Raw genomic sequence first — 18,439 nt, 5'->3', positions numbered from 1 at the left:
TTTCTGGGCCAGATGTGGGAAGGGTTGGGAAAGTGCAGGTTGAGCACTGGTACCACAGCACTGGTTTCTCTCCGGACCATGTGGTTTTGAGGGTTTCTAAGATGTTGCTGTCAGTTTGTGTCCTATAGCTGGGCTGTATGCGTCCTGCTCCATGCAAATACCTGGTTTAGTGTAAATCAAATAGGAGGCAGGCATTTCCAGAGCCAGAATCCCTTCAGCAGCTGCTGGTGAAGGTCTGAGAGATGAGGGACTTAAACTCTTGTCCTGTGATGGCAGAGCTGGGATGAGTGATACTGGTAGAAGGCAGTCCCCACCTGGATGCAGGCTGGCCAGGCCAGTGCAAGACAGTGACATGCATCCTGCCAGTACTTGCTGCTATTGCAGAGGTGACATTCCCCTTCTGGTCCTTCACATACCAGTCTTGTGTGCAGGGCTGCAAATAACCCTGTTAGCAGAATTTAACACTGGGAAATGCAAGGCAGAATTTACCAGGAGATTGTGGAAATCAAACCATTGTTGGGGGAAACTGCCAAATAAAAGTTATCAGCTTCATCAGTTCATGTCTTTTTCCAGGTATCATTCCAGCTAGGAGGAGAGCTTGGGCTCAGACTTAATTTGTTGATCTGCCAGCTCTGGCAATAGGCATTTAAGCCTTTCTTATGTCAGTGAGAAGTAGTGACTGATTGCGCTTCTGTATCACTGTAGATAAATTAGAGACTAGAAATTGCCTGTGGCACCTGGAGGGGATGAAAGTGGGGTGAGATCTCCGAGTGGTGTCAGGAATAGCGATAGGACACTCCCTGAGTCTTGCTGCCTATGAGGCATAAAGGGCCCTGCTATAGTCAGAACTTGTGTTAGAGCATTCCCTGCTGTCACTTCCTGTGCTGGGTGGCCTTCTCTTTGCTGCTACTCACCTCTCTCTTTCCATTCTCCATAGGAAGAAACTAGCGATCTGTTGCTGTGATGTTGCGTGGAAGCCACGTTGTAAAGAAACCACAAACTGGAATCCTTTTCCAGCCGGAGGCCTGTTTCCCAGTGCGCCCATCTGGTCTGGGATGCGTGAGCATTGAAGGAGTGAGAGGACAGAGCAGATGTCTTGCAGCCTGCTCCTTGGGACCACAGCCCTCCTGCCAGGGCATGCCACATCATCAGGAGCATGGCAGTACCTGGCCTGTGCAGGCACTAAGTTGGCACTGAAGCTGAAATGCCGGGAGCATGGCAAATCAACCTAGCTGGGTCTATCTAATATAAAATGGTGATCACTCATCCACCCACTGTTTGGTAACTGGTGTAACTGTGTTTTCATCTGTGGTTTTTTAATATGCAAAAGCCATTTAATTTTCTATGCAGTTAAAAAACATCTCCCCTTTGCAACTGCCAGGTGGGAGATCTGTGCAGGAGAACCAAGCCAAGTGGCTGAGAGTCTTTTTGATTTTACTGTCGCTCTCTTTTAAGGATGCATCCTGGAATCCTCTGCACACAGTGTCCCTTTGCTGAGCCCCTGCTTCTTAGACCCCACTTAACATCCCTGAGACCCAAGGATGAGGACCTCAATTTTTTAAAGGGTGTCATTTTTTGGGGAGTCAAGCCACATTTTTTGGGAGTCAAGCCACAAGGAAAAAGGGCTTGAAGGCAGTGCCCTAAAAGCAGAGATACCTGAGTTCAGAGCTTGTATTACATACCTGTTCTTGTCCCTGCTCAGAGAGTTACTGTAACTGAAACAGCTAAGGCCTCTGCAGAGCACCCTGCAGCCTTTACTGACAGTGTGTTATGAATAGGGCAGAAAGGACTGGGGCATCAGTTGTCTCTGTGGAGCTGACAGTGAATTTAACCCCTCTGGAATAGAAGAATCTCCTGGTACTAGATGCCTACATCACTCAAGAGGATTGTGCTGGTTTTGCCTGTTGGTGTCCAGACCCTTTATTTGCTGACCAGTTGATTTCCTACTGAAACTGGTGCAGACAGGTTTGGAAGTAGAGCTGGCAAGTTGCTTTGCACTGCAGGACTTTTAGCAGCTGGATCATGTCCTGGAGTATCTTGTATTATGCCCTGAAGCAAAACCTGGGATTCAAACCTGCATCCGTCCAAGTGAAACTCCCAGGATAACAACTTTGCCATCTGCTGGGTCTGTGTAATGAGAGAAACTGCATGTCCCTAAGCAGCACACAAACTTGTTGAGGTAGAGTGAGAGGGAGCTAAAGGGTGATGTTGCCCATCTAGCTCATCTTAGGGCTTGCCAGGGTACTTGGAGGGCCCTGGCAACTGCAGAGGGTCCTGGGTGATGGGACACCTTTGCTTTTACTGTGCTAAAGGCAAAGAGGTCAGAGAAATACGATTGTTTCCAACCTGCTGCAATGTCAGGATGCATTTGACTAGTCTCCTTTTGTGTTCTTTCTGTATTCTGTCTCTGCTCTGAGTTTGGGGGACTCGGCTTTTAAACAGAACTAGAGAACAGATTGGGATCTAACCTGCCTTGTGGTCTCTCAAATCAGATGGAAAAGACTGGGGGCTGTGGAAGCTTGGGTTTTCTCCCTTGCAGCATCCCCCATACTGGAGTTCCACGGTGGCTGTGAAAACTCAATAGTGTATGTGGGTGCTGCTTTCCCAGGAACCCAAGATGTGCTTGGCTGTGCTGTAGCACCAGAGCTTACATGAGGTTCCTGTCCTCTTCTCTTTGTACCTCTGAGGTAAAGTTTGTAATAGTGGCTCCTTCATCTGAGGAGTTGGATACAGTTGTGTTAAAGGGAACTGAAAATGGTGTTAGGAGCTCACTAAGTGAGATGAAAACCCACGAGCTCCCTTCTGCAGAGCCAGATCCCAGAGTTCAGCTCCTCACACGCCCTTTGGATGGGATCTTGGGCTGGCATCCTTGGAAACGCAGCGCAGGGAGATGGGGATGCTGCACTGCAGTAAGCACAAGAAGAGGCAAGCCACAAGTGGGCCTCCATGTAGCACTCATCATGCGCTTCATGGCTCAGTTCATGGACTGTAATTGCAGGTATTCATATACTCAACATCACTGGGCAGGACTCTGCGCACACGTACATGCATGCCCAGAAGCACATGCACCACACCCGCACTTGCCCACACATCCTCGCCAAAACAACTGAGAATAAAAGCGATCTCAATCTCAAGGGGAGGTTTGGCTCTTTGATTTGATTTTGCTCTTCCAGTGCCTCCTCGGGCCCTGCCTCTGGAAGGGTCTGCGCCTCATTGTACATCTGGGGTTTTCCAAATCCATTAGGAAAATTTGTTAGGAGCACTGTTAGCAAATGAGTCACAAAATCAGCGAGAGATTTGGCATTGAGTGGATCTGAGCAGGGAGCCCCTTGTTTGAGTTAATATCTAGGAACCATTGCCCACTCCAGCAAGGCAGGTGATTTCTGGGCAATGGCTTTTTCCCTGCTGTGTTCAGGGTGTTGTGTGGGTTTGTGAGGCCAGCTCAGTGGTTCTCACTGGTACCATCTTTGTTTCCTTGCAAAGCTTGGTTCCCTCATTCTTCAGAGGCGAGAGCAGTCAGGCTGATGGCCCTTTGCTTGTGGCAGTGGCTGCAGGGTGAATTAAAAGTAGGAAGTAAGTCCCTTCCCACACAGCCCCAAGAAGCTGTGTGACCCCACTTCCATCACCACTCTCATCTGAAGGAGACAAGACTGACCTCTGCGGCAACTCCACCGAGCATGAAGGTGCTGCATAGCATGTCACGGGGAAGGAATGTCAGCATCTGCAACAAGCTGCTCGTGTGCCAGAATGATACAGGAGGTGACACTGAGGGTGGGTGCCTGAGCCCCAGCCACAGCAGGGCAATGAGGAGGTGCTTGGATATTTAGGGGCTGGCCTAAGTGGACGTGTTGGGGTGCCACATACACTGCCTCTATCGCATGGACTGAAGAGGAATCTTTGAGTATGGGTCTAGGCTGTGGGAAGCACCAGCAAGAAACCTGATGCATGACAGAGACGTCTCTCCCCTTTGCCTTCACGTCCTGGCTAAGAAGGCCCCTGTGCCATCTCCCCTGCCTGCTTATTGGCTGCAGATTAAAGGCTACGGGGAAGAGCATGCGAGGCAATTTCACAGGGCAGGAAGGGGATGGGGTCAGCTGAATCGCCCTGGTGGGCGTGTCCTGGCCTCCGACACACTATGGGTGTCCTGGGTCCACATTTAGGACGCCCTCTGTAAAGTTCTTTCACAGAGAGGGCCGTGGAAGCATAAATACGGTGTCAGTCCAGTGCATCTTTCCCGCAACACAGCCAGAGCTTCCAGAGAGCTGCTGTGACCCCAAACCTAGGAGGCTACTCCGCCAAAGCTCGGGAGGGTATGGCAGGAGCAGGGCAGCAGAGGTGCTGCCGAGGCGCAGCGCTCGGGGCTGAGGCGATGAAGCAGGTTTCCATCCCAAGGCGGTAAGGCGGGAGCCGGTACCGAGCCGCTGTTCCTGTCTCACGACGGCGGAGGAGGTGGCACCAGCGGCAGCGGGGCCGTCCTACAGAGCAGGGGCGGGCCCCACGCTCTCCCCGCCCCCCGACGGGCGCCCGGCCCTCCGCCGGCGCCATGGAGGAGCAGAAGGAGAACCGCCTGCAGGCAGCCCCGAACGAGGCATCGGCGCCGCCCGCCGCAGCCGCCCGCCCGTCGGTGAGTGCGCTGTGGCGGCGGGAGGCGGCGGCTGACCCCGCTGGAGCCGGGCATGCGCCCGCTCCCGCGCCCCTGGCCCGCCGCTGCCCCCGCGCATGCGCCGAGGCCTCCCCGCGGCACTCCCATGGCGGCGGCGGTGCTTGCCACGGCCCGAGCCAGGTGCTCCGCGGTTCCGACGGGGCCCGACCCGGCCCGGCCCGGCCCGGTACCGTACCGAGGCGGCGCCTTCGCTGCCGTGGGCCCTTCCGCCTGCGCTCGAACCTGGGAAGGCTGCGGCGGCGGCAGCGGGCTCGGGGAGGCCGGCCTCGCTTACGTCCTTGTCCCACAAAGCGCGCGAATAGCCGTTTGGAGTGGAAGTGCCTGTAGTTCGTCATCTTAATTTACTCTTTTATTTATATTGCACATATTGGCCATCTGCCCGTGTGTCTCAGTCGGTGTAGAATCAGTAGCAGGGCCTTGAGCAACCTGGGCTAGTGGGAGGTGTCCCTGCCCATAGCAGGGGGGTTGGAACTGGGTCATGTTAAGGTCCTTTCCAACCCAAAGCATCCTGTGATTCTGGGTAGTTGAGGTGCCGAGAGGAATCTCGATGCTGGTTAAGGTTTTGCCAGCTCATACCAGAGAACTAACTTTCTGTGTTGAAATTAGGACCCCCATTTAGAGGTTTGTCTCAGAGCTGCTGATAGGCACGACTTCAGACACGTGCATTACTGTCCCCTTAATTCTGTCTGTCGGTTTTTAGGCTTCAGTACTGATTTCCTTCCCTGTCTATAAGCTAGTTCACCTGCAGCGTGAAGCAGCGTGATGCTTCACTGCGATTTGGTGCCAAGATCATGTGTAAATCTTAATGGTCTAGCCTCTTGGTTTCACCTTAAATGACCTTTATGTTTCTCTTTCTTCTAGGGTAGGCAGCATTGTAGGATCAGTGACCAAGAAACTAATGGGAAGAAGTCAACTGCCAGTCCAAACGACTTCAGTGATCCGGTTTACAAAGAAATTGCCATGACCAATGGTTATATCAACAGAATGACCAGAGAGGAGCTGAGAAGTAAACTTGCAGAGTTCAAGCTTGAAACCAGGTTAGGCTGATTTGTAAACCTTTTGGTTTATCTTTGAGAGCAGCAAAGACACAGGGAATGAGTATTTTGAAGTTTAGAAATACACCGTAAAGCAAAAAGCAGACACTTCACCAAACACCAGCTGGTTTGTGCGCAGTCTTGATGCAGCCTTTGTTGCTGGATTGTTGCATGTGATGCTGCTTCATGTGTTACCAGCAACGTGTGCTGCCTCAACTGCTAACACGAAGTGGAACAATATGTAACTGTAGGGTACTTCTCAACACATATTTGGTCAAGTAGAACTGCAAGGGTTCTCAGGTGGTGGTGCAGACCTTCAGGGTATAGAAACTCGCTTCAGGACATACACAGTTTTGTTTACTGTACACACTACAGATCTGATACTGGCTGGAACCGCTGTGGTGATAGGGCTTGGAATTTAATTGATGCAAAGGACAGGTACCTTTAGATGGCGGATTTGCTAATCTGAATAGATGAGATAGAATAATGAGAATAGGTGAATATGTTATTAACTGGATGTGTGCTCACTGAGGAGGAGGAGAGGGCTGGGAATATAGAGTGGTTCTTGCTCTGTTGGAAATGACCTGCAACACACTTTGATATTGCTGTGGCAAAGCAAATTTGGGATGTTGAGGAGAAGGTCAGCTGGGAAAAACAAAATGTATTGTGTCTATTTGCAGCAGGAATGAGGAAGTAGTAGTGGTGGTGGTGAGTTGGCACAGTGAGAAGCTAGAGGAAGAGGGAATATGAAAGGTGAGAGTTTAAAAGGAGAAGTCTGGCTTTCTAGAAAAGATGACTGTAGGGAAGAGGATGTTGGGGGGGGGAAGGAAGTAACAGAGGTTCCTTTGAACAGAGTAACAGAAAAGAGACTTGTCTGGGTGGGAAGTGCAGTCTGTCTGCAGATGTTCTAATGCATAGCTTTTTTAATTCGTCCTTTGGTTAAATGGATTTAGCTCCTCAGGAGGAAAAAATTATCATTATCTGATAGATTTTTTTGTAAACCAGTTTAGATTTGTATAGCTGTTCAGCAGTCACCCTGATTTAAAAACAGAAAGCAGAATTCAAGTAGTTAAGGATGTGTTTGTGGTTTCCTCCTCACTTACTAATTTTCTATTTTTTTATTCAGTTGTAAATGCAGAAAGCTTTAAATTTTAGCTAAGCTAGACTTACCTCGTCAATAAATTCAGTTCTGTTGGTCAGAATACGTCTACGTGTAAACGATGGTGCTTCACCTCAAATGTAGCGAACTGAGCAGATTGCCACACACCAGTCCTTTTCCTTGGGGTTGTTTTGATAGCAGATCATCTCCTCTTTCAATTCCCTGTATAGGTTTGATGAAGAAAAAGGTATTTTTCCCCTCCATCGCCTTCCATACTGTCTTAACTTTGAATGAACTGGTGGCCATTGAGTTAAAGTAGATTAATAAACCAGTGAAAAAGAGTTATCTGTGTTTGCAGAAGCAGCTGATGTTCTCAAATGCAGGTTTAGTAGTCTGATTCCACTTTTCTCCTTGTGGATCAGTGGGCTGCTTTTCTGATAATACCACTTGCTACAAGTAGCTGTTACAGCTTCTGTGGTTTCATTTGGAATGTGTAACTTTAAAAATAACTTCCTTGGAAGAGTAAATTATCCTTGTTTATTCAGCTCTGGTTTGGTACATGGCAGTTCTGGCACCTGCACTTGCATGTTATAATGTTTATATTAAAAAGATGCAGTAAGGAACTTCAGTCACTTGCTACTGTGAATTCATTTGTTGTCCACAAACCTCCTGAAAAGCAGGATCCCGACCAGGAAGTTTTTCTGACAGCTGAAATCTCAAGTACTTTATTTGAATTGAGTTACTCAAGCTCAATTTTAAATTTAAATTGAGACTAATTTAAAATGTGGATGTTTTAGCTGGATTCTGCATTATCTGTGTCACTGATGCAGAAATATCGCAGGCATCAGTGCTTCAGGCAGAGGGCACAGGGAAATACGGATGAAGCAGTATTGTGCTTCCAGGTCCAGAGGTCATCTAGGAGCAATCTGCAAAGACTTGGGCTTTGCAAAAACTTTGGCTGCTGTGTTATTTTGGGATGTTGTGGGTGATATTGCAGCCTCTGCATTACCCCAGGTAATGGATGGTAAAACTGAACTCAGACTTCACAAGTGATCATGCTCAAAATTAGGTTCATAAATGATAAACTTTCAAATGTTAAACAGAGCTTTAGTTCTGCAATGACGGAATACTCAGTCACATGTGAGTGTGATCTTTGTCACTTTCCTTATCTCTTTAGAGGAGTAAAAGATGTGCTGAAAAAGAGACTGAAAAACTATTACAAGAAACAGAAGCTGATGCAGAAGGAAGCCATTAATAGAGACAGCTGCTATGACTACATCTGTGTTGTTGACTTTGAAGCAACATGTGAAGAAGGAAACCCACCTGAATTCGTACATGAAATAATTGAGTTTCCTGTTGTCTTACTAAACACGCATACCTTGGAAATAGTAAGTGATCTGATTATTGATTTTTTTTCTTCCATAAAGACCTATCCTCTGTGCTTCCTTACATACACATAGAACTTTCTTTCTGTTCTTAAAGTATCTGGAGTAGATTATGCTGTTAACTCCCTCTATTTATATGAGGGACTTCCGGTTTCCCAGTCGTCTTGTCCCCCCTACTCCTTTCCCTGCCTTCAGATCCACAAAGCTATTTCTAGGGCTGAAGAGATTAACCATAAACAAGAATTGGCAAATTCAGTGGTCCTGTGTGAGGCAATCTAGAAGAGACTAATGCAGAGGCCTAGAAAGGGTGGTTGAGTGAACATTCCTTCTTGTCAGGCTAGACTGTATCCACAGTGTACTTGCCAGACTGACAGCTGTGTAACCTGATTTTAAACATACTTAATAGACATTTGGCAGCCTTGGGTGCTCTGTTCCAGTATAGCTGTCTTTTAGATAAAACGACTTGCTGTCTAACTGAAACTGTAACTCTGAAATGGAGAAAGTGCACCCACCTCTGCCTAACAGTTCATTTATCAAGAACTTCTTAAGAGGAGGAGGTGCTGCATTAGAGTGTAGCTGCATGTATGACTAACTGCAGAAAGAGCGTTGTGAACATTACCAAGATTGGTTTATTACATTTAGAGTAGTAGGAAACAGAGTGAGGTTTTTTTCCCTCTGTCCAAAAGGTTTTATGTAGCAGCAGGGGTCTGGGGCTTTCTTCTTCCTACGAAACTTTAATATAGTTGTCACTCTTGCGCTGCTCAGTCTCCCAGAGGGAGCAGTCATTGTATTTATCTCTGGCTGGCTGGCATCCAGAGGAGTGTGACTTGTATGCAGCCTCTGACATGTGTGGCCAGTTGCCTTCCTTGAATTACAGTTGAGCCTTTAGAGATACCACCTAAAAAGTTTCAGGCTTTTGTCATGCCTCTCACTTCTCTTGTCCTTACTCATGCTTTCCTTTTCCATGGTCTTCCCCTTTATTACAGTCTGTCCTTCTCCCCTCTTACCCACATTCCTGTTTTCTGGTGTCTCCTAGCTGAGAGGAAGGACATATTCTGGTTGGAAAGCCACCTGTCTGTCCCCTTGGGAACCTCATGATGGTCAGTCAGGACCTTCATACTCGCTTTGGAGGTGCACGCACGTTTTTGACTCCAGCAGGATGCAAGTAGTTGCTATTGCCTTTTGGCTATAGTCAAGCCCAAGAAGTTGCCTTGCAGTCTATATAGTGTACTGTTGCTGAGTGATTCTCTTATTACAGGAGGACACCTTTCAGCAATACGTGAAGCCAGAGATTAATCCCAAGCTTTCAGACTTCTGCATCAGCCTGACAGGAATCACCCAGGTACTTTGCATTTTTGTTTTTTCAGGGCAAAACAGTAATGAAAAAAAAAAAAAGATGTGGTGTTGATGTTTTCAGACTGGTGATCTTTCAATGGTCATTTTTTTGTAATGGTTATTCTCTTAATCCTCATTTTCCCCCTTTCTCCCAATTATCACAGAATTGATTTCCCTAAGTTGGTCATTTAGTTGTTCGTAAAGGACTATAGGGAAAAGCATTTACTTTGTAATCCATGTGCAGCAAATTAGTCTTTAGCAGAGGAAACCGCTTTGGAACTGCATCGGTTCCTTTCCTATGATTTTTATTCTAAAGGGTTTAGAGTCTTGCAGTGGCTTGTGATCGAGTGACTGAGCAGGAAGGAGTCTGAGAAACAAGCTCAGAGGCTTTAATCCAAGTTTGACAGCTGACTAACCTTGTTACCTTCATGGATGCTATTTGGAGTTTGTCTCTTATAGTGCTTTTGTGGTGCCGTTTTTAAGTTCAGAAAAATGTGCCCAATTGTCTGCTTATCTTGGTGTGTAACCTGTTTCTAAAGATTCCTGTGAAGCCAACTGAGTGAGTGAGTTAGTGAGTGCCTATATACCAGTAGAGTTCTTACACTTCCTCGTGGTTTGGTTTGGGGTTTTTTATTTTAAAATGTTCCTCACTGATGGTTGGGGTTTTTTGTTCTCTTAGGACATTGTTGATGAAGCTGAGACATTTACTCAAGTTCTGCAGAATGTCATAGAGTGGATGAGACAGCGAGAACTGGGAACAAAGTATAGCTATTCCATGTTGACAGATGGGTATGTCCTTATGCAACCTTCAGCACAATCTAAAACTGCGAAACAGTGCCTAATCTTTGTGAGAGCATTGTTAAATGTGGATCGTGGCACTGCCATTTTATTACAGTTTTAGCTTTTGGGAAAATCAGACAAGATGAGCTAAACAATTTGAAATGAAGCTTAAATCCATTAGAGGGCACTGTTTCCTTCCCAACTCTTCATACAACTGAATGATACTGATTAGACTTTCCACCCTTTTTTTGTTGTTGTGATTCTCTGTTTACATCTAGCTTTCGTATAGCACATCATACCTGAAAATAACATTGTGCAGTTTCAGTTCTAAGCATTTCCCGTGCTCCCCTGAATCTGAGGTTTCAGAGGTGTGTGGTGGTTGCATTATATCCTATGTTTGTCAGTGTTGCTGTTAATACATCCTGCATGTTTCACTAGAAAGCAATAATGATTATGCTGTTTATAAAACAAGGAGAAATGGCTAGCACAGAAACTTCTCTGTGTGGCTCTTGGTGAGTCCCACCTCTGACAAGCTTTGTGGGTGAGGGATTGACTAGTCCTTTTAACTGCCATCTGAACTTGCTCTCTTGCAAGGTCTGTGTGGAAAATCAAGTTCCCTAATGACTGCAGAGTGAACAGATCTTGAGATCTAGGTATATCTGTGGTGCACTATTGTTCTTGTGACCTTAGCTGTGTTACGTGATGAAAGGTACTGTTGAGCCTTATGTAGTACTGGCCAGGGATTTTTTCTGTAGGTGGTTCTTGCTTTTTAGCTGTGAAACACTACTGTTCTGTTAATGTGTGTGCTTTCCTCCTTCTTTTGGAATGAGGTATTCAGGTAGAACGGGGAGTTTTTAACATCAGCCATGGCTGGGGTTTAACCCCAGCTGGCAACCAAGTATCGTGCAGCCACTTGTTCACTCCTTACACCAAGTGGGATGGGAAAGAGAATTGGGGAAAAAAAGTAAAACCTGTGGGCTGAGATAAGAACAGTTTAATAATTACAATAAATATAATATAATAGTACTACTAGTAATAATTATGATGATGAAAAGGGAAATAACAAGGAGAGAGATATAAAACTAAAAGGTGGAGGGGGGAACTCAAGCAAACAAACAAAAGCCCCTCAACCCGACAAACAGCAGTGATGCACAGTACAATTGTTCAGCACCCGCTGACCAATACTCAGCCCATTCCTAAGCAGCAATCAATCTTTTATGGCCAACTCCCCCCAGTTTATATACTGGGCATGATGTGCTGTGGTATGCAATATCCCTTGCTTAGTTTGGGTCAGGGGTCCTGTCTCAGCTCCCTCCTGGCTTCTTGTGCCTGTTCTCATGGTCAGAGCATGAGGGACTGAAAAGTCCTTGATCAGGGTAAGTGCTACTGAGCAAAAACTAAAACATCAGTGTGTTATCAGCATTATTCCCAGACCAAATCCAAAACACTGCACCAGCTACTAGGAAATAAAATAACTCTATCCCAGCTGAAACCTGGACACCTGTGTTGAGGTGAATGGCGCATTTTCACGTTGCTGTGCCTGTTGTTTGGCTTCTGCTGTGCTGGATTAAAAAGGCAGTTCTCTGCTGCTCTGCTGCAGTGACAATATTGATACAGAGGGAGATGAATCCCAAAACAAAACTGTAGTTTATGAAAAAAGAGCGTGGGGGATCTTAGTATGACTTCCTAACGCTTCTGTCAAGTAAAACACAGATAAACAGTGGTGTGAAAAATAATGTATCATAGGAGATGAATGGATACCTAACAGAAGCTTTTTTAACTAACCCATCTTAGTGACTGGGAAATTGTTTTTTTGCCATGACACTTTTTTCTTAAACCTCGTAAAGATCTGGACAATGACTACAAATCACAGGTGTTTTCAGCTGAAGAACCTGTATCAATGAAATGCCATTGTGTTCAGTGTGAACAGTGAAGGCATGTAGAAGCTGTCACACAAGATTGGAGGTGTACAGTTTAGATCTGTGTGCACCTTAAAAATAGGGAATTAAAATAATGTCATTCCAACTTTAAGTTAATATAAGGAACTGTGGTAAATACTGCTATTTGACTAATTTTTTACCTATTATTAGGTTTCTCTCTTTAGAAGCCACAGTAAATTACAAAATGCTAAAGCAAAACTGGTGCATGACTGGTTATATTACTGGGCCTAAATGTGTCTGGAATTCCCCTGCAGAGGAGTCCCCTCTGTGAAATTCCTCTAGGAATATAGGTGCAGTGAAACCTCTGCTATATGGGTGAGATTGCACAGATAGCTGCGAGAGAGGGGAAAAAGGGCTTTATCTTAGCTTGAAGCCCAGAAACTTGCTGGGGTGCAGGCTAGAAGTGCATAGGGTTGTAGTTTCATATTCTTTCCATGAAGGTCTGGTTTCTCCTACAACTAGCTGCAGTCTTGTTTCAGTAATCTATGTGAAGCAGAGAGATGCATGCATACCCATTTAATTAGGAAAATTAGGAAATTTAAGGTGTCACTTGCTTCCCCAAGGGCTGCATAAGCATCTAGTTTATTGGCAGTTTTTGGAGCAGACGTTGTAGGTGGAGAGGTTGACATGCTGTTTTTTGTTTTAACCATGCTGGACATGAAACCATACTCATGAAAACCTTGCTCATGTCATTATTTGTTCTCCCCATGATTAACAAATTCATATTAAAAAATCCTTTACCATAAGTGTAGGAAAAGAGCTTTTCCTGAACTGTTTTCCTTCTACTAGTCACCAAAGAAAAGGCAGCTTTTTGTGCTGTGCTATATGTAGAAAGCAGAGCATCTGAATTATGTATTACTAATGTTTTTCTCTTTTGACTTAAGATCTTGGGATATGAGTAAATTTCTGAACACTCAGTGCCGTATTAGCCGTATCAAATACCCTTCTTTTGCCAAAAGGTGGATCAATATTCGCAAATCGTATGGGAACTTCTATAAGGTTTGTACAAATTGTTGTTTCTCTTGCAGGAAGATTTGGTTTAAAAGTCTAGAATGTCTTGTTGTGCTTGTCATCTTTCCTTGTGTAGTATCAAATTACCGTACCTAAGCAAGTTGCCTGAGCCCTGATTTTTAATTCTGCTTCATACCTAAATCCCACTTTCCTAATTGAAGATCATATAATTTACTGCACTTTGATTGTAATCTTGTTTTCAGGAATCAGGTGTTCCACGAAGGATTGTCTAAAGATGACATACCAGTGCTCATTGATCAAGTTTGACTGAAGTAGTTAACCTAAAAAGACTCTATATTGATTTTTTCAATTATTTTTTCTTGTTTTAATGTAATATACTATAAAATTAACTTGCACCACTACCCTCAGATATCTATGCTTTTGACAGTGTAATGGGAGACATGGGAGAGAAAGATTAGGACATACCTAATGTGGAATCAAACTGCCAAGAGAAAAGGAGCACCAAGTTCAGTGCTAAGCCTTATTACTGCTTTCTTTCACTATCAGGTTACCATAAAAGGGGTTATTCAAGTTTCTAACAAATTCCTAGTCAGTCTACACTAAACCATTTGTTTGAACATGATTTCGGCCTAGCTTATGATCTTCTGTTGAAGGGCTTTTCCATACTTAATGTAACCTTTAGGAAAAAAGAGGTTAACATTTAACAGGAGAAGAGCTTTATTGGGCTGGGCAAATATTACAGGGTTATTCCATGTCTCCTTCTATTATTGTGCCTTCTCTGCATAAGCATTTCTGTTGGAAACATGCTGGAACAGAGAACAGCCTTGTTAGACCCATCAGCTTTAACCTAGACAGACCTTTCTCCTTTTTGCATTGAGCAGTAAGGGTGCTCAATGAAGAGCAGTGAAAGATTGTAACTTAGAAGGAATAGCTTCTTTTTATTTTGTGTGATTTTTTTTCTTTTTTTTACAAGCAAACTATTTAAGCATTTATAGTTGTTCAGTGCTTCTGTTTAGCTATTCTGTGCTGCTGTCGAATCTGTTGTTAAGTAATAGCAATAGATAAAATTAAGGACAAGGAATGTATTATAACTTTCCTGTGGAATATCTCACAATATGCAGCATGTCTCCACTGCCCAGTTTGTGGGTGTTTTTTTTTGAGCTTCACATTGCCAGGTTTTGGCAACTGTGTAGTCATCATTCTGCCTAGCTATTACATCCAGCAGTATGGTGCAATATCCTGGAACTTGTCCTGTCCCATGTTCCCCCACCCCAGCCACCCCAAGAGCAAACTGGAGCTTTCCTTTAAAGTTACCCTTATGTTTTCCTGTGACTCTTCTGAAGAACAAATGTATAGCAGTTAATCAGAACAACACTTGGGTGTTTTGCTGGTGTAGCACTTTGCCATGGGTAAGTTAGTTAAGCTTCCTTGTCTCTTCATGCTGTTTGCCATCCCTGTAAACATGGGTTGCTCTAGGTATTCTTGATCAGTTCATTTGGTGTTTGGAGGCATCCAGAAGCTTGAAAAACAAAATCTGATACCCTCTGCAATGCCACTTTGGGTGGTAATTCCTTTTATATAAGGCTGGTTAAAGCTAGCTAGACCATGGCTTCCATTGTTGCCAGTGTTGGGACTTCTTGAACTGGTGCTGGTAATGGTGAGAGGCTCTTGACATCATTCTGAGTCTAGACAAGCCCCTGTTGACTGTGTCTCCTCTGTAAAAATGAGAGTGTCTGTCTCACCAAGGTGCTTTGAAGTTAAATTGTTAGTAATCTGTCAAAAGGCACCATGAAAGTAGTATGTGACTTAAGTAAACTTAAAATCTGCATATGTTTCTGCTGCATTGTGTTACATTAAAAAGACTTTGTACAGAACCTAATTCTTGAATGCGGTTCACTTTCTCCCACCAGGTTCCTAGGAACCAGACCAAGCTAACAATGATGCTTGAAAATCTGGGTATGAATTATGATGGGAGACCTCACAGTGGACTTGATGATTCTAAAAACATTGCAAGGATAGCTATAAGGATGCTACAGGATGGCTGTGAACTGCGGGTGAATGAGAAGATGCATGCTGGACAACTTATGACAGTCTCCTCCTTGGCCCCCTTAGAGGGAGCCCCTGCTCCACAGATGCCCCGCTACAGAAACTAGCAGTACAGGGATCTGCCTTAGGAACTGCTCCCAGATACCCACGAAGGACTGTTACAAAGCTTATTGAACAGACACCTCTGCCAACCTGTCTCCAGTGCAGAATCCAGAAGCACCTTAACTGATCGTCTCTGTTGAAATAAAGAGTGTGGAAGCTCTTTGCAGCCTATGTTACAGCATTTTTTTTTCCTTATGATATTTTGCTGTTGCTTGCAACTTACCCAGTAGTAAAGTTGATATGCGGGATCTAGGCAGTGTGTTAAGCTTTTAAGAACATGTAATTTAAACACATGCAAAGATCGATTTGGCCTGTGCACAGCTGTTCCACCCCAGCCTGTGGGTAGTATATATTCGCTATGCCCGACTCTTAATGATACCTAGCATCTGATTATTCATTGCACACAAATAAGACATGGCTGGAAGAACTGAAATAGTAAGTGGTTGGGCTGGCCTTTCCTGATAAGGCAGTCTTCTAAGGGCTCCTGCTGTTAACTTTCTGGGGTTTTTTACAAAGTCTAGAAGAAATGGGAGAATGTTCATCAGTTCTAAAGCAGCAGAAAAGTACTGTGTTGTCTGGGTGTTGGTTTTGTTTTCCTTTGAGGAATATGTTTGTCTGCTTCCACATTGAATAGAAGAGCTGTGTGTTGAATAAAAATTCCATTAATGTGGCATGGTAGTAATCTCCTTTTAACTTGTATTTAAAAAGAGAAGGATCCAGATTTTCCCTTTGAGGGTCATATCTCCTATTCCTGCTATACTCGTAGCTGCACTTCATTTAATGTCATTTTTGGACACTGTCAGCCATGAGTGAAGTAAAAATAGGTTCAAAACATGCCAGGTCATCAAAATTTTGTGCTGTGTGGTTATTACACAAAACAAACCAAGAAGCTTCTAGTTCATAGGTAAATACATGCTCACCTATTTTTGGTAACATCCTGTGCTTCTGCCACCATAAAGCTGTGCCTTTTAATACAATTTTATTAGTGAAGGCCACATCTAATTATTAACAACTTCTGCTTTCTTCTTAGGCCCCAGATAAGGTGATACTCAGAACAGGCCATGCTGTTAATTTGCCTTGCTTCCATGGGCTGTTAATGAAGTTCAACATCAGTGTGATCAGCTTTGAATTGGAATGGCTTGTTCCGCAATGCGGAATGATGTATTTTGGTTGCTCTTAGTCAAAAAAGAAGTTAGATTGGTATCCCTATATTACAATTCAGTCATTCTTGCTATGATTTGCATCCAGGAAAAAAAATAACCAATTCATAATGAAGCTTTGTTGAGAACATTCACTGCTTGGCTAAAACTCTTCCCAGCTCCCCTTGCTCTTCCGGCTGCTAAACTGGATCAGTGGAAATGTGAAAACTTTATTTCAAATTCATGTAAGAGAGAGAAGTATTGGTCAAGTCTCAGTTGCTTCATATGGAGGTGGAAGCAGGTCTCTTTCTAGGGTTACAGATTTGGACAGCCACAACTGCTTTAGAATGATGTTCAGTTTTTTTCTGAAAGTAAATACTTGTACTTGCAGGGTTTTTACTTTAAAACTTTGTAAGTTCCTTTCTGTAGTAGCCTGTGATGTATTTTCATAATATATATTTTTTTTCTATTTTATCCTTTTATTTAGAAGGATAAAATCCAGATCTCTGATATGCTCACTCTGAAAATACCATTTGTTAGCCCATGTTTGTACAAATTGTTAATTATATATTTGCTTTTCACCATAGCAACCACACTTGTTGTTTCTGAAGAACCATAGTAATTTACTACTTTGGAGTTACTGTGATGCACGTTCCTATGATAAAATTTAGTCTAGCTCAGCAGATCCCCCCTTGGGTGGGGGCAGTATCATAGACTTTGTCACTAGTCTTTTATTTACAGGTCTGTAACCAGGCTTACAGACCAATGAAAAGGTCTGACAAGGAAAAGCTTTGTTATGGATTATACTGCAAGTTTCCTAAGTGAAGAGCTGTTGTAATTTTACATCATTTATTTTAGGTACAGAGTTGTTTATTTTTGTTAAATAACTTCAGAAAGATATTTTTTAGATAAGGGTTAAATAATAATTGTTTTCTGTTTACTGCTTGAGCAGTTTTTTATCAGTAAGTTGCAGAAATCTATAGAATTATTCCAGATATTATTTTATCTGAGTTGGATTAATGTCAAGCTAAGCTGTAACTATTTTCACAAAAATGTCTGATTCAGTGACTTTGAATTGAATTTTATGAATGTTTGTTGATTTATTTGGAATGTAAAGAAACTTATTAAAATAAGTTGGTATTTATTAACATGTCAGGTTATGAATTCACTACAAAGCATGAGATGACTCCAGCAGTGCTAGCAGCCTTGGTCTCAGCATGGCCCAGGGTTAGTCTTCTCACATGGACTAGTAACATTGCTGTGTACATGTAGCTTAAATCTCACGAACGTGACTAGTTCACAACAACCAGTAACAGGATAAATCTTCCTGCATGGTTTCATCCTAAAGGGGAAGGAGGCACTTGAGGGAAACAAAATGTGGTACAGTGATTTTAGTAGTGACACTTGTGTTCAGCCAAACTATGTTTTTTTCAGGTTGATCTCATTTGTTTGTCCACTTTGCTGAGTGCATCCCTGCTGTAATGAATACTTTATTAGAGGAGTCATCCCATGCTGGAAAAAGTAATTGACAACCAAGTAAGAAACAATCTCCTTTTTATGCAGAAAAAACTCATGCAGACGCTCTCCTGCTGAGATAGTAAGAGGCCTTGTTTTGTTGTCTTACTTCACATTTCAGGAGCTGTACTTGAGCAACTCTAATGCTACTGCAGACAGACTTTGGAAAAACCACTCACAAACTTTAAACAAGGGAGTTGCAGGCAAATTTCAACACGAGCACTTTCAAGTACATTTCTTAATAAGTATTTATATGAATATGAGAGGCATTCACAGAATCTTGGGGTTGTGTTAGGAAGAAAGGTCTCAGGTTAAAGGCAGTAACCTTTCGCAGTGAACAAACATCGGAATAAATGTGGCTAGTTGCATGCTGAAGAAGAGGTCACAACAGCTTGTAGCCTCCCATCAGGCTAGTGTGGTATGGCTATA

The 18,439-nt window shown here is 43.7% G+C and overlaps 2 protein-coding genes across 3 annotated transcripts in view; both read left to right on the top strand.

Moving 5' to 3' along the window:
- The window catches only part of MFHAS1 (multifunctional ROCO family signaling regulator 1), a 32,728-nt gene extending 31,434 nt beyond the window's left edge, over positions 1 to 1,294 (top strand). The window contains exon 4 of the transcript XR_009968282.1: positions 938 to 1,294. The gene's annotated coding sequence lies outside the window, so the exon portion shown is untranslated. The remainder of the gene's footprint in view (positions 1 to 937) is intronic.
- A 3,178-nt stretch (positions 1,295 to 4,472) lies between these two features.
- ERI1 (exoribonuclease 1) lies at positions 4,473 to 17,643 on the top strand. 2 transcript variants are annotated; one of them, XM_062637551.1, is made up of 7 exons: positions 4,473 to 4,624; positions 5,525 to 5,700; positions 7,974 to 8,184; positions 9,440 to 9,523; positions 10,196 to 10,305; positions 13,121 to 13,235; positions 15,119 to 17,643. In XM_062637551.1, the coding sequence occupies exons 1-7, from the start codon at positions 4,544 to 4,546 to the stop codon at positions 15,359 to 15,361; spliced, it is 1,020 nt and encodes a 339-aa protein (XP_062493535.1). In that variant the 5' UTR covers positions 4,473 to 4,543; the 3' UTR covers positions 15,362 to 17,643. The 2 variants fall into 2 exon arrangements, with proteins under 2 accessions (XP_062493535.1, XP_062493536.1); XM_062637552.1 differs by lacking the exons at positions 4,473 to 4,624; positions 5,525 to 5,700 and adding an exon at positions 6,994 to 7,179.
- The last annotated feature ends 796 nt before the right edge of the window (positions 17,644 to 18,439 follow it).

The sequence above is a fragment of the Pezoporus occidentalis genome, unplaced genomic scaffold (genome assembly GCF_034315485.1).
Source record: "Pezoporus occidentalis ecotype Australia unplaced genomic scaffold, CSIRO_AGI_Poc_V1 ctg53, whole genome shotgun sequence".
Lineage (NCBI taxonomy): Eukaryota > Metazoa > Chordata > Aves > Psittaciformes > Psittacidae > Pezoporus > Pezoporus occidentalis.
This window is presented reverse-complemented; position numbering and strand designations above follow the sequence as displayed.

What these genes read in the sequence shown, in the direction of transcription:
- ERI1 (XM_062637551.1), top strand. Translation starts at nt 4,544, where the DNA reads ATGGAGGAGCAGAAGGAGAACCGCCTGCAGGCAGCCCCGAACGAGGCA. An exon ending in GAGTTCAAGCTTGAAACCAG is followed by an intron (nt 5,701 to 7,973) that starts GTTAGGCTGATT and finishes TTATCTCTTTAG; the next exon opens with AGGAGTAAAAGATGTGCTGA. An exon ending in ACACGCATACCTTGGAAATA is followed by an intron (nt 8,185 to 9,439) that starts GTAAGTGATCTG and finishes CTCTTATTACAG; the next exon opens with GAGGACACCTTTCAGCAATA.